This window comes from Lonchura striata, chromosome 9 (assembly GCF_046129695.1).
Source record: "Lonchura striata isolate bLonStr1 chromosome 9, bLonStr1.mat, whole genome shotgun sequence".
NCBI classification, from domain to species: domain Eukaryota; kingdom Metazoa; phylum Chordata; class Aves; order Passeriformes; family Estrildidae; genus Lonchura; species Lonchura striata.
In genome coordinates, this window is record NC_134611.1 from 14,328,038 (window position 1) to 14,340,644 (window position 12,607).

General features: G+C 64.1%; 2 protein-coding genes across 4 annotated transcripts in view; both read right to left on the reverse strand.

Moving 5' to 3' along the window:
• IPO13 (importin 13) overlaps window positions 1-3,674 on the reverse strand; it is a 31,303-nt gene extending 27,629 nt beyond the window's left edge. For all 3 annotated transcript variants that reach the window (XM_021528232.2, XM_031505549.2, XM_077785374.1), the window contains exon 1: window positions 3,558-3,674. In XM_021528232.2, coding sequence (XP_021383907.1) covers window positions 3,558-3,623 — 66 coding nt within the window. In that variant the 5' untranslated portion in view covers window positions 3,624-3,674. The remainder of the gene's footprint in view (window positions 1-3,557) is intronic.
• Window positions 3,675-5,537: 1,863 nt separating this feature from the next.
• On the reverse strand, window positions 5,538-9,208 carry ARTN (artemin). The gene is made up of 4 exons (XM_077785377.1): window positions 9,163-9,208; window positions 6,674-6,744; window positions 6,348-6,537; window positions 5,538-5,974 (listed from the first exon to the last, which is right to left on the reverse strand). The coding sequence occupies exons 1-4, from the start codon at window positions 9,206-9,208 to the stop codon at window positions 5,538-5,540; spliced, it is 744 nt and encodes a 247-aa protein (XP_077641503.1).
• Between the last annotated feature and the right edge of the window lie 3,399 nt (window positions 9,209-12,607).

Sequence of the window (12,607 nt, forward strand, 5' to 3'; positions counted from 1 at the left end):
CATTCCCTCACCCTTTAGTATTCTCTTGATCAGGTTTCTGAAGACAGGCAACACCCTTCCAAAGAAACCAGATGCACTTGATTTCTCCTCCCCATCCTCCTGGGCAGAAGGCAGCCCCAGCAGCTGCCACATCCCCGAGGCTCAGCATCTCAGAGGAGCAGTGATCAAAGCCATCCCTCTCCCATTGCGGTAGGCTCCGGATGTCAGCTCCATGACACCCCGCCTACCCATCCTGCCAGAGAGACTCTGTGCATTCATCAGGCATCTCCAGAGAGGCACACGGCAATCTGGAAGGCCCAGAGATGCCAGACCGCTAATGTGCTAGGGAAAAGACGTCAGCAAATATTACAAACACCCCAGAGGATCAGAGGCAGGACAAGGGAGGAAAGACCTGGAAGGAATTAGACAAAAAAAGAGGGCGAGAGCCTGCACTTGGGAAATTCACGGAGGAATGGCACTGTCTTTTTTCTTGTTTCAAAAAGGGCAATACTGCTGAAGCAGATTCAGCTGCACTAAGAACATGTGCAAAGGGTCTGACATTCTTCCTCTCCTGTCCAATTTTGCAGTATTAAGTGCTGAGGGAAACCAAGATTGCAGGGAACAAGTCCTGCTTGTGCAGTGCTCCTCTGAGATGGACAGAGCAGTGTGGACTAAGCATCTGCAATCCATCTTCATCATCACCCCAGCACCAAGCTGTCAGTCACACCAGGGACAGCTCCTGGGCACACAGCAGCACATGCAGGTCACAAACCAGATTGTCCCATTTAGGCAATGAAAGCTTAAGCATTCTCACAGCCTGAAGCCCTTGGCTTTCCCAGCCTTCCCTTCCCTCCAACCCCTCCAAACACAGCAACAGAGCCCCACTCAGCAGCAGATGCAGGGGAAGCAGAGCCAGTCTGGAGCTGCTGGACTCCCAGCACAGTGTGGCCATGCCAGCCAGCTCTAGCTGTGCTGAAGCCAGAGCAGCATCTAGGTCAGGCTCAGAAGAAAACAAAAAACAGACAATCAGCTCTCAGCTAGGACTGGGGGATGCTGACACAGTAACCCTATCAAAAGAAGCTCAGCTCCAGTGCAGCCCCCCTCCTTTCCTGTGCCACAAGAGAGCTTCCTATGGAAAAACAGAGCAAAAAAATACAAGGAGCAACTTTCAGATGGTGCCTGAAGTGCAGCACCTGAAGCTGGCACCTGTCCACAGGTTTTTAGACCTGTCAGCTGGCCCTGCCTCCAGCACCTGCACCCTCTTTCGTCCCCGAAACCCCTGTTCACAGCTGGAGGTGTCTCCCTCTGGCACTGGTTATGCATAAATACAGCAATGATTCTTTTCAGCTACACAGGCTGCCAGAGCCCTGCAAAACCCCATTGCAAAATAAACAACAGTAGGGGTACAAAAGGATTTTCCAGGGACAGAATCTTCTCCATGAAAACCATCACAAGGTGTGACAGGCACAGTCTCGCCAGACTGCCCTAGCTACAAGTGCCACACATGATGACCTCCACTGCAGGGGACCTGGAAAGGCTTCAGCCCTCTGACTTATGAGATAACCAGCTCCTCAAGCTGTTCCTAACCCCAGCACTTATCACTGACTGACTCAGAGTGGAGTCAAACCCTGACTTAAATCAGTATTCAGTATTATTAATAGAGGCATGCACAAAACCTGGCAGGTGGAAGAACTCAGGCCAGTAGGAGCATCACTCATCTGTCAGCATCACCACTGACAAAGCGGCTCTACCCACCTGCCTCCCACCAGCCCTGCTCCCAGCAAAGCCCATCTTTCCTTCACTTTGTACCCCACAGACTTTCCTGGAAAGGACTGACACAGGAATGCTCTATGCTGCTGAACCTCTGTGTTTTTTTCTGATCCCACACCATGCTTATTCCCTGTTCAGGGACCGTGTTGCTGCCCCCCACCAACAGCTCAGAGCCCCACTGCAGTCCACAGCTGCACCTTCAGAGGACACTGCTCAGATGGCAAAGCCTGCAGAGATCAGGAAAGGCAGAGGCAGGCTGGGGGAGGGGAGATGAAGCATCCTAGAGGGCATCTCTGCTTCCCCCCAGGCACTGGAGACTAAATCCCAAGCAGCTTGGCAAGGATGAGCAGCCTCCCGGCACAGCCACACCTCACCCAGCCTGCGCCGGGTGCCCCCCACCCTGGCACTGCCCACCCTTCCCGGGCAAGTGTGCGCCTCATTGTTGGTGCAAACAAAGGAGCGGTTTGTGTCTGATGAAAAGAAAGGGAGTCAGAGGAAAAATCATCCAGCAGCCCTAGATGTATGCAGATTAAGCTGCAGAAGGTTGCATGAATGTAGCATTTTCCAGACATCAGCTAATCCCCTGGCTGTGCTCTGTCTCCATCTCCCTGGAAGAGGTGGGCTGTGTCTCACCTGCAGCCACAAAGGCAACCAGCACCCAGTGACAAACCTGACATCCCTGACCTGACATCTCCTGTGAGGCCAGGCAACCTACTGGGGAGGGATGGGTGTGAAAAGCTTTCAGAAATGGTTTAGTGGTGTGCTTGGCAGGGCTGCACTAACTATTGGACATGATGATCTGAGAGGTCTTTTCCAACCTAAATGATTCCACGATTCAATGTGCCCACCAGCACGCCCATGAGTATTGCTTTGGCAAGGATCTCAGTCTATTCTTATACAGGAAAAATGAGGACACTCTGGGATTCCCACTAACTGTCTGAGGACCAAGCTATGGATGTCTGTTGGATGTCTGGCTACAGGGTAAGTGGAAGAGTGATGCACCTGCTGTTTGCCCTTCAGGGATGCATCCTCTGCTGCCCTGCCCCCATCACCTTCAAGGTGACTAAGGGAAGGTTTTTGCCCAGCTGCCTTCCTGGGTGTGCCCACTGAGGTGCCCTTTTTAGTCTCTGTGATGAACCCCAGGTCACACATCAGGTCACACATTCAGAGCTCATCCCAGCAACAGTGTGATGCCAGCAGGCCTTCGTTTACCATGGCCATTCCCTGGATCCCAAACTTCAGCAATCAGCCTCACTCCTGCTGCCCTGTAGATATTCTGAAAGACCTTGAACTTCAGCAGAAGCAAAGGGGTTGGATTCCTGGTTTAGAAAGGTTATCAGTGGGCCATCCATGCACTGAAAGCTTTTCCCAACCGTAATAGCCAATAATTTCCAGCACCTGGCAAAAGTTCCTTCCTTCCCTGCCTGATGGAGACACTGAAAATGGGCTTCACATTGATGCAGCTGGTTCAGTAGCCAGGACCAGACCCGTGGGCTCGCCCTGCCCAGCGCTGCAGCTGGCGACCGAGAGGACGCCAGTCAGAAACACACACAACCCCTCCCTTCTGCTCCCATTCCTGCCATATCATTTTCCCTGCCGGGCTGCCCCGGCGGCTCCCCCTCCAGCCCCACGTCCCGGAGCCCAGCAGCGGCAGGGCGGGCAGGCACCGGGGCCCGGCACCGCCGAGCAGGTGCCCCCCGCTCCCCGAGCCGCATCCGCCGCAGCACCGCGGCAGCATCAGCATCCCGCCGCCGAGCCCCCCGCCCCGCCCCGCCACGGCCACCGGCGGGCCGGCGGCGTTCGCTCACCTTCTCCACGTTCTCCACGGTGAAGTCGAGGCCCTGCGGCGGCGGCGCCTCCGCCCTCCGCTCCATGGCTGCGGCGGCGCTCAGGAGGCGGCGGCGGGCGGGCGACAGCGGCGGCGCACGGGCAGCCGCATCGCGGCGGGACCCGCCTCCCCGCCCCGCCGGGGGCGGCGGCACCGGGGCGGCGCGGCTCGGCGCGGCGGTCGGGCCGGGAGGCGCCCGCGGGACTCCCCGAGCAGCCCCAGCGCCCCGCTCCGCTTCTCCCCGGCCCCGCCTCGCCTCTCCCGCGGTCCCGCAGGCGCGGCCGGGCAGCCCAGGACCTGCCGCAGCGCCGCGCCGCACGCCGGGAGCGGTAGTCCCGGCCCGCGCGCGTCCCCTGCCGGGCACCGGCACCGGCACCGCGCACCGGCACCGCGCACCGCGCACCGCGCACCGCGCACCGGTACCGCGCACCGGCACCGCGCACCGGCACCGCGCACCGCGCACCGTGCACCGCGCACCGGCACCGCGCACCGGCACCGGCACCGCGTACCGCGCACCGGCACCGCGCACCGGCACCGGCACCGCGCACCGCGCACCGGCACCGCGCACCGGCACCGGTACCGGCACCGCGCACCGGCACCGGCACCGGCACCGGCACCGGTACCGGCACCGCGCACCGGCACCGCGCACCGGCACCGGCACCGCGCACCGGCACCGGTACCGGCACCGCGCACCGGCACCGCGCACCGGCACCGGCACCGGCACCGCGCACCGGCACCGCGCACCGCGCACCGGCACCGCGCACCGGCACCGCGCACCGCGCACCGGTACTGCGCACCGGCACCGCGCACCGGCACCGCGCACCGCGCACCGGCACCGCGCACCGGCACCGGCACCGCGCACCGCGCACCGGCACCGCGCACCGGCACCGGTACCGGCACCGCGCACCGGCACCGCGCACCGCGCACCGGCACCGCGCACCGGCACCGCGCACCGGCACCGCGCACCGCGCACCGGCACCGGCACCGGCACCGCGCGCGGAGTGGGCAGTGCCGCGGGAGCCGCCCGCAGCGCCGCTCCGCACCCTCCCGCTGCCGCCTCAGGGGTACCCCCGTCCCCGTCCCCATCACGGGCACACGCAGGGGTTGGACGTGCAGCCCATCGCTTTATTGCTACAGGAAAAGGCGACTGTACAAAAATAGAGTTTATCCCTCAAATTTTACAAATAATAGAAAAAGGGTGCGGGGTGCACGGGGCGCTGCCCAGGGCTTCAGTGCAGCGCTGGGGTTAAATTACACCCGGCCTCTGGGGGCCCAAAGTCATAAATAGGAGCTGCCGCTCAAGAACAATAAATAAATAATTTAGAGTAATAAATAGTTTAGTGCCACAGCACCACGGAGCAGCGGGGGGACCCTGCCACTACCCTGGGAACCAGACAGGGGTGGGGGTCCCAATGGGTGTCTGTGACTGAACACCCTGCAGATACTAGGGGCTGCTGCTGGTCCGGGTGCAGACCCCCTCACTCCACTCTGATGCAAATTGGCCCCACTGCATCCCTGCCCTCAGGGACACCCCTTCCCTGCACCACTGACCCCACGGTGCCCGAGGGGACAGGGAGGTTTTGCCCCCTGTGAAGCTTGGGTGATGCTTGTCCCCTGGAGCACAGGTGCAGGAGTGTTGCTGATGAACACTGGGTTGGCAGACCTTTGGGAGTGGTGGGGATGGTCCATACTCTCTTCAGCTTGTCTGCCAGGACTGAGCCAGTGCACCTGGGCAGGACCCCATGTAGCTGCTGGCACCAGCTGCTTGGCACTGAGCAGGAGTGGGCTTGGCCACCCACACCCCAGTCATGACTCCATCTCACCTCGGCTCTTTGTCGCCACGTAATAACAGGGCCAGCAGCCTCTGCAAACCCTTGTTCTGAGCAACAGTGACACTGCACGTGGCAAGCTGGAGTCTGTCGGCATGTGTCGAGCTGGGGCCAAGCCAGCAGCCCCCTCCTCAGCCAATACAGCTGCACTCAGCTGCTGAGAGCTTCTCCACTGTCTGCCATGTGTTCTCCACATCCATGAAGGAGACAGCCTCATAGCGGGTGGGTCGGCAGCAGGGGTGGCTGAGGACCCGCTCCTGTGGCCCCGGGGCGATGAGCTGCTGCCGCAGCAGGCTGCCCAGCGTCAGGTCATAGTTGCTGCGTGCCCGGTGGCAGGACCCGCTGCAGTACTTGAAGAGCACGATCTCGTCCGAGTTGAAGCCCAGGCCCAGGTCCCGCACCTTCACCATCAGGTTGCGGATGTGGCAGTTGCGCCCACGGGTGCGCCGTGGGGGTTTCCCCCCCGCCTTTTTGGCTTTGCTGGCACCTGGCGGTGAGCGCTCAGCACGCAGCAGCAGGTCCTCCGCCAGCTCTGTGGTGCCTGGGCTACCTGTTGTCGCGTTGTCCCCTGCACATGGAGGAGATGGTGCTGTCATGACCTATCCTGCACCCATCACCCTTCTTCTGAGCCTGCCGGTCCCCGCTGTGACCTACGGATCCCTCCTGATCACCCACCATGGCAATGGCTGGTGCCTGAGAGGATGCATGAGTGTGTGGGAAGATCCTTCCAGCCAAGAATCTTCTCATCTTCTAATTTCTAGGGCTCTGCCACATGCCCAGCATGAAGCTTAGGGCCCCAGGTATTGAGATCCCCTCAGCTCAGCCCCATAGTGCAGCCACAGCCCCACACAGGCTGGGGCTCCCCACAGTAGCTCCCAACCTGCCCATGCCCCACACACAGGATTACCATGCCCAGGTGGGAGGCCTGTCCCAAAACGCACCGTACAGCTGGCTCCAGGCAGCGGCAAGTGGTGTCTCCACACCATCCTCCACAGACAGGCTGGCAGTGGCCATGCCCCGTGGCGTGGGGGCTGCGTCCAGCGTCTCGTTGCAGTGTGGTGTTCGCAGGGTGCCTGTGGCCAGCCCAGCCAGCAGTGACAGGATGGCAAAGAGTCCCCACAGTGTCCCCTCCTGCAATGAATCACAGCACAGCAGGGTCAGCACCGACCAGGGTCGCCACACCAGGAATGAGGCTCCATGAGCTGGGGATGGGTGAGGATGGGGTCATGTAGTCCTGGCCATTGCAGCCAGACAGACCTGGGCTCACCTTGGGATGCAGGTGTGTGGCAGGTCCTGCAGGCCTTCGCTCTGGTGGCCCCTGTTGCTGGTCCATGCTAGCTGCAAATACAGAGGTTGGGGTCAGGGCCCACACAGGGTAGGTTTAGAGCTGGCTGGCTGGGAACTGGCATATGCCTCCCTGCCCTGGCCAAGCATGCCACCCCCTCCCTCACCCTCCAGAACCTCACAACACTTCCTGCACCCCATTCATGGCCCACCCCTACCCCTCTCCTCTCCTGGCATAACCAGGCATTCTCACCACACTAAACAACCCTTCCAAGAGATTGGGCAGCTTGGGCAACCCAGCCTTTATACAGCACGTCTCCTCAGGGGCAATGCAGCCATGTCCTTGTGTGAACAGCCTGGGATGCCAGGCTGGGCTGTGAGGCAGCAGCTGGGGCTGAGAGTGCTGCACGCGGGGGCCTTTTCCCATGGCCCTTCCCTGGGAATGTTTTTCTTGCTCACAGTGGGAGCCTGACCTTGGAAACTCCAAAACCATTAGCACAGGGTCCTTGGGTGCAGCCACCCCTTGGCCCCGCGCTGGCTCCCCAGGCTGCTGCCTGCACCAAGCTGGGACGCACAACTCCCAAGCAGCCTGGATGAGTGGGACTGCAAGGGGCAGGATGCTCAGGCAGGTCCTGTGGGGACATAGCAGGGTATGGAGCACCGTGCTGGGCTCACTGAGTCATTCACCCCAACATCACAGCTTGGCGTCCACTGGTACACAGAAAGGCACAAAGGCACTGCATCCCTCCTGTGCATGATCCCAGCAGAGCAGCAAGCATGCTCTCTCAGGAGTGATGTTTCTCAGGAGGTACTGGCACCGCCGGAGGGGCCAGGCGAGGGTCCCTGCGCCCTGCTGGAAAGGGACGGACACCCCCGTCCCCGCTTCCGCGACCGGCCGCCCGCTACGGCCCCTCGGCTCCAGCATCGGGGGCAGGGGATAGGAAGGGGACTGGGGACGGGACGGGACGGGACGGGTCGGGACGGGTCGGGACGGGACGGGACGGGACGGGACGGGACGGGACGGGACGGGACGGGACGGGACGGGTCGGGACGGGTCGGGACGGGACGCATCAGCCGGTGCAATTCAGGCTTCTCCCGTCCGGCGGCAGCACGGCTCCGGACTCCGCAGCGGCAGCGCTGCCGGCGGGGCGCCGAACGAGGGCAGCCTCCCTTCGCCACCGGGAGCCCGGAGCCGAAGAGACGGACTAACACAACCAGCGCCTCCTCAGACTCGGGGCCCCGTCCACGGGGCAGCTCCTCGAGCGCGCTGGACCGCAGCCCACCCTGGCCCCGCAGCCCCGCTCCGCATCTGCTTTTGTCCAGCGAGGGCAGAGCTGAGCCGAGCACCTGGGCACCCCACGGGGGTGCCAGACCTGCACATGCCACTGCAGATCCCCATGTCCCGTACGGGGAAATCTGGCTGGATCTGCCGCAGACACGGCTGCCAGAGCCCTGCCGGGCGATTCATAGACACAGGAGGGTTTTTTCCCAGGGTCGGAACTGAGCCCATCCATGTGAGCACCTGTCTGGACCCCACCACATGAGTCCCCCGCCCGGGGCTAAACAGCAGCAATATTGATGCAATCCCTGAGCAAGCCACCTCACACTCATTCGTGCAAAGCCCGGCGAGAGCCCCGCTGCCTGCCCTGTGCAGGGGCCGCTGGGGGAGGATGTCCCGTGGCTGCGCCAGACCCCCGGGGGAGGCTGCAGACACTCGCAAAGTGCATCCACGCGGGCCTAGCGGGTACCCCACGCCCGCGGTGAGCGTCTCGGCTCTCGGAGTAACTGTGTCAGCCCTGCAGCCGCGGGTCCCACCTGGAAGCACGGAGGATGCCCAGAGACCCCTTCGGGCACCTGTGGGCATCGGCGGAGGCCCTGCATCCCTGTCAGCTCTGCATCCGTGGTAGAAGAAGTGACGGGGCTCAGGAATCAATCCCACGTATGAGAAGCGGGCACTCGTCCCGCAAAGCCTTAGAAGACTGGGCCCGGACACACGGGACACACGGCAGAGACCAAACTCGGCCCCAACTCAGGGACAGCAGAGCCGGGGGGCATAGAGTACCCCCGCCCCTTGCCTCTCGTCTGCCCACCGCCCGAGGAGCACACATGTCCGACGTGCCCAACGGGCCGGGCGGGAGCCCAGGGAAGAAGCGGGAGAGTCCGTCCCGGTGCCCCTCGGGCGCCCGCAGCGGGGTACCGCCTGTCCCCGCCCCGGCAGGGAGCCCCGGCCCCGCCGGGCCCCCAGCGCTTCCCGCCGCCGGGTCGGGCTCGGCACCCCGGTAGCCAAACGGGGGGGACATGCCCGGAGGCAGCCCGAGACCCCTCACCGACCCGCGAGTATTGCCGGGAGGTGGGTGGCGAAGCGGGTTCCTCTCGTCCCCCCGGTAGTCCCGGTATGAGCCTCCGCCGAGAGTCGGGGCCGCCAGCAGGCTGGGGCGGGCGCTGTCGCCCGCCACCCCGGCTCGCACTCACCGTGCCCGCGGTGGGGACCATCCCCCGGGCCGCCGCTGCCCCGCATCGCCTCCGCTCCCCGCCGCCCCCCGCCGCCCGCCGCCGCTGCGCCGGGGCGGGGCGCTGGCGGGGGCCGGCGCTGCCCCGCCGGCACCGACTCCCGCCGCTGTTCCCGGTGCCGCTCCCGCTGCGTCTCGGGGTGCGGTGGCGGCGGCGTCAGGAGGACGCGCAGTGCGGGGCACCGGCGGCTCCATCCCGCTCCCGTCGTCGCTACCGGTGTCAAATTCCAGCCACCGTCACCTGACCGGCGGGGCGGGCACCGGCACCAGGACCCCGACTCACACTGGCACCAGGATGCCAACCGGCACCCCGATCCGCACGTAGTGGCACCGGGACTCCGACCCGCACGGGCGCCTGGACCGCACCGGGATCAGGATGGCACCGGAATCCCGCCAGCAGCAGGAGCCGCAGCCCAACCCGCTTCAGCACCGGCTCTCGCCGTGATCCGCACCGCCTCCGAGCTCCCGCGGAAACTCGCACCCCGCCGGGAACACCACCAGGACCCCCGGAGGCAGCCGATCCCCGCTACCGCCACCTGCCCGTCGGCCGACCCCCGGGCAGGCGGACCCGCAGCCTGGACGGACGGACGCCCCGTGATCGGTTCTTCCTGCCCCGACAGCCCGATCACAACGCTACCGGGATGGACACACGGACACCTTCGGGAAAGGGTTCAGCCCTTCCCGGAGCGCTCCGGCAGCAGAACCCCACGGGCACCCTTCGCCCCGCGTCGGAGGGCAGAGCCCCGCGGGGGACCCCTTGCACACGTGGGAATCCGGCGGGGATGGGTTGTCGGGCAGGGTCAGGGCCATCCCGGCAGCTCCGGGCAGCGGCGGGGCCGGCCGGCGTCCCAAGCATCCCGAGCTGACTCGGGTCACCGGGGTGCCTGGCGCTCGCGTCCGGCCGCGACGGAGGAGGAGTCCGGCCTCCCGCCCGCCCGCGCCCCGTGCCACGGTCCTCCTCGGCTGGGCCGCCCGCCACCGGGCTCCTTACCTCTGCCGCCGCCCTGCCTCCCTCCACCGGGGCCGCCGCTGGCCCCGGGGACATGGGGGCCGGCTGGCGAGTGGAGCCGAGCCCGTGCGAGTCCTTACGTCACCGCCCGGGGCCCTCCGCGTCCATCCCGGGGCTCTCGAGTGCTCCTTGCGAACGTGCCAAATCCCGGGGCCGCCTCCGCTCGGCCCCGCTTCACACGTGTTCCCCTGGCCGGAGCTGATCGCCGGGACGCGCCCCGGGCCAGGCGAGCCTCCCGGGACCGGCCCTCATGGCTGCGGGGTCCGAGGGCGCCCGGGCGGGCTGCGCGCCCCGCTATGCCGCCGGCCGTGTCACCTGCCCCGGCGGCGCTCCGCCGCCTCGGCGCTACTCCCCGGGCTTATGCAACTCCCTGGCTGGAGCAGGGCCAGCGGCTCGGTCGCCGGCTGTGCCACGGCTGCATGCCCAGGTCGCTCCGACCCCGGGCCACCCGCGTGGCTTTAGCCTCCGTCCCGCCGCCCGGCAGCCTGGGCTCCGCGGTCCTGCGGAAGGGTCGGGTGGCCGCTCCTGCAGCCACCTGCGGAGCCGCCGCCTCGCCTGCTCTCATCTCCTCGGATTATCCAGCGCGGGGGTGACAACTCCCGCGTCCTCCTGCGACATCACCTACCAGGGAGTGTGTGGGCACAGGCACTAAGCCGTCCCTGCCACCGCGAGCAGGGACAGCGGAGGTGGCACGCGGCCCCGAGCTGCTGTTTCACCTGCCCTGGAGCGCGGCAGCGTGTGGCCCCGGCTCCCCCCTTTCACCCCCACTCCTGTCCTGGCACAAGCACCTTGGCCTAGTCTGTGGCTATGGGTGGCTCCCTGACTGCTAGTGGGGCTGCGTGGGAGCACGGGCTCTGCGGTGGGACTGGTGCTCCACGGCCTGGGGCTGTTCCCATCTGAGATGTCCTCACGGGCATCAGAGGCAGTGCCCATGGATGCCTCGGCCCAGCAAAGTTTTGGAGGCCCTGGTGCATCCCTGCTGTAGAGAAACAGCTGGGAGCAAGTAATAGGGAACAGGATCCTCTGCTTTGCAGGACTACAGACTAATGCAGCTGCCTGCTTGGAAAATTTCAATGTGAGTGGCATGTCCTGTTCCAGGTTGCCTGGCTGTCCCCATAGAGCTGGGTCTGGCCACAGACTTGCCCATACTAGGGAAGCTGCCCAGGAAGAGAAGGCTGCAATGAAGGGAAGGGCTGCCTCTGCCTCCCCCACTGATAACCCTCAGGGCTTGGAGACAGCCTCAGGTGCTGGCTTAGCAGAGGGGTTACGCCATCCCCTTCCCTAGTCTTCATGTCCCCAGGACACAGCCAGGAAGTCCTGAGGATGTGATGCTGGTCGTATGCAGGGAGCTATGTGGGGCATGGCACAGGGTATCCAGGGCACCCATACAGGAGAGCCCACAGTGTCCCTGATCATGTGGAAGGGTTGGCTCTGCAAAGTGTGGCCTCAGTTCTCTTCCAGGTATGCCCCCTTCGAGGCTGCTATCCCAGACACCTGGAAGCACTGGCTCCCTCCTCTGTCCTTCTTGTCCTGGGCAATATAAGCCTGAGCCTGCTGTCAGCCCCACTGATGTCCTACCAGCAGCACCTCCTCCCTGTCCTCCCACAGCCATGGTGGCAGGGGATGGTATGTCCCAGCTGTGTGCCTCAATCCTAGCACTGCTTTCCCCTCCTGGGCATCCTATGAGTACTGGCTCTACCCTGGAGCATCTGGGCATGGCTCAGGCTGCACAGGCTACTGGGGTGCAGTGCAGGGTTCCAGCCCCCACAGACAGAGGGGTGGCCTGCTCCCTGACTGCTGCTGGCACTGCCTGGCTTGGTACCTCCCAGAGCACTGCCTGTGCCAGCCCGTGCTCCTGCACCCCTGGGGCTGGGGTGCCCCCAGGTGCCTTGTCTGGTCTGGAATAAGCCCTGCTGAGCTGAGCCAAAACCTGCTGTGACATCTGTCCCTAAAGGTGCCACCCTTGTGTGTGGCAGGATGGGGTGATGCAGACCAGCCAGATGGCAGGACTGAGCATGTTGTGACTGCTGTCCGGGGCCATGGCTGGGTGTGACAAAACATACGTGGGAGAGCTGTGACGCAGGCCGCGTCCCATCTCAGCAGTGACGTGGCTCTTTCAGGGATATCTCTGAACAAGTCTCTTTGTCTCAGCTGACCTGAATGTCCTTGTGTGCCCTGGTCCCAAGCTCTGTGCTCTTTTCTCCCTCCGCCCTCCCACGGCCAGGACAGGGCATGGGCCATCCCTGAGGCAGGCTCAGCTGGATGGCAGTGGTGGCTCTGCTCTTTAAATACCAGGAAAAGAGGAGGGATGGAAGGAAGATTTAAGCTGCTCCAGCATGTCCTTGAAACCTGCAGTGATGCATCAGGGAGGGCTGGGCAGTTGCTTTTCTGGTGCCCC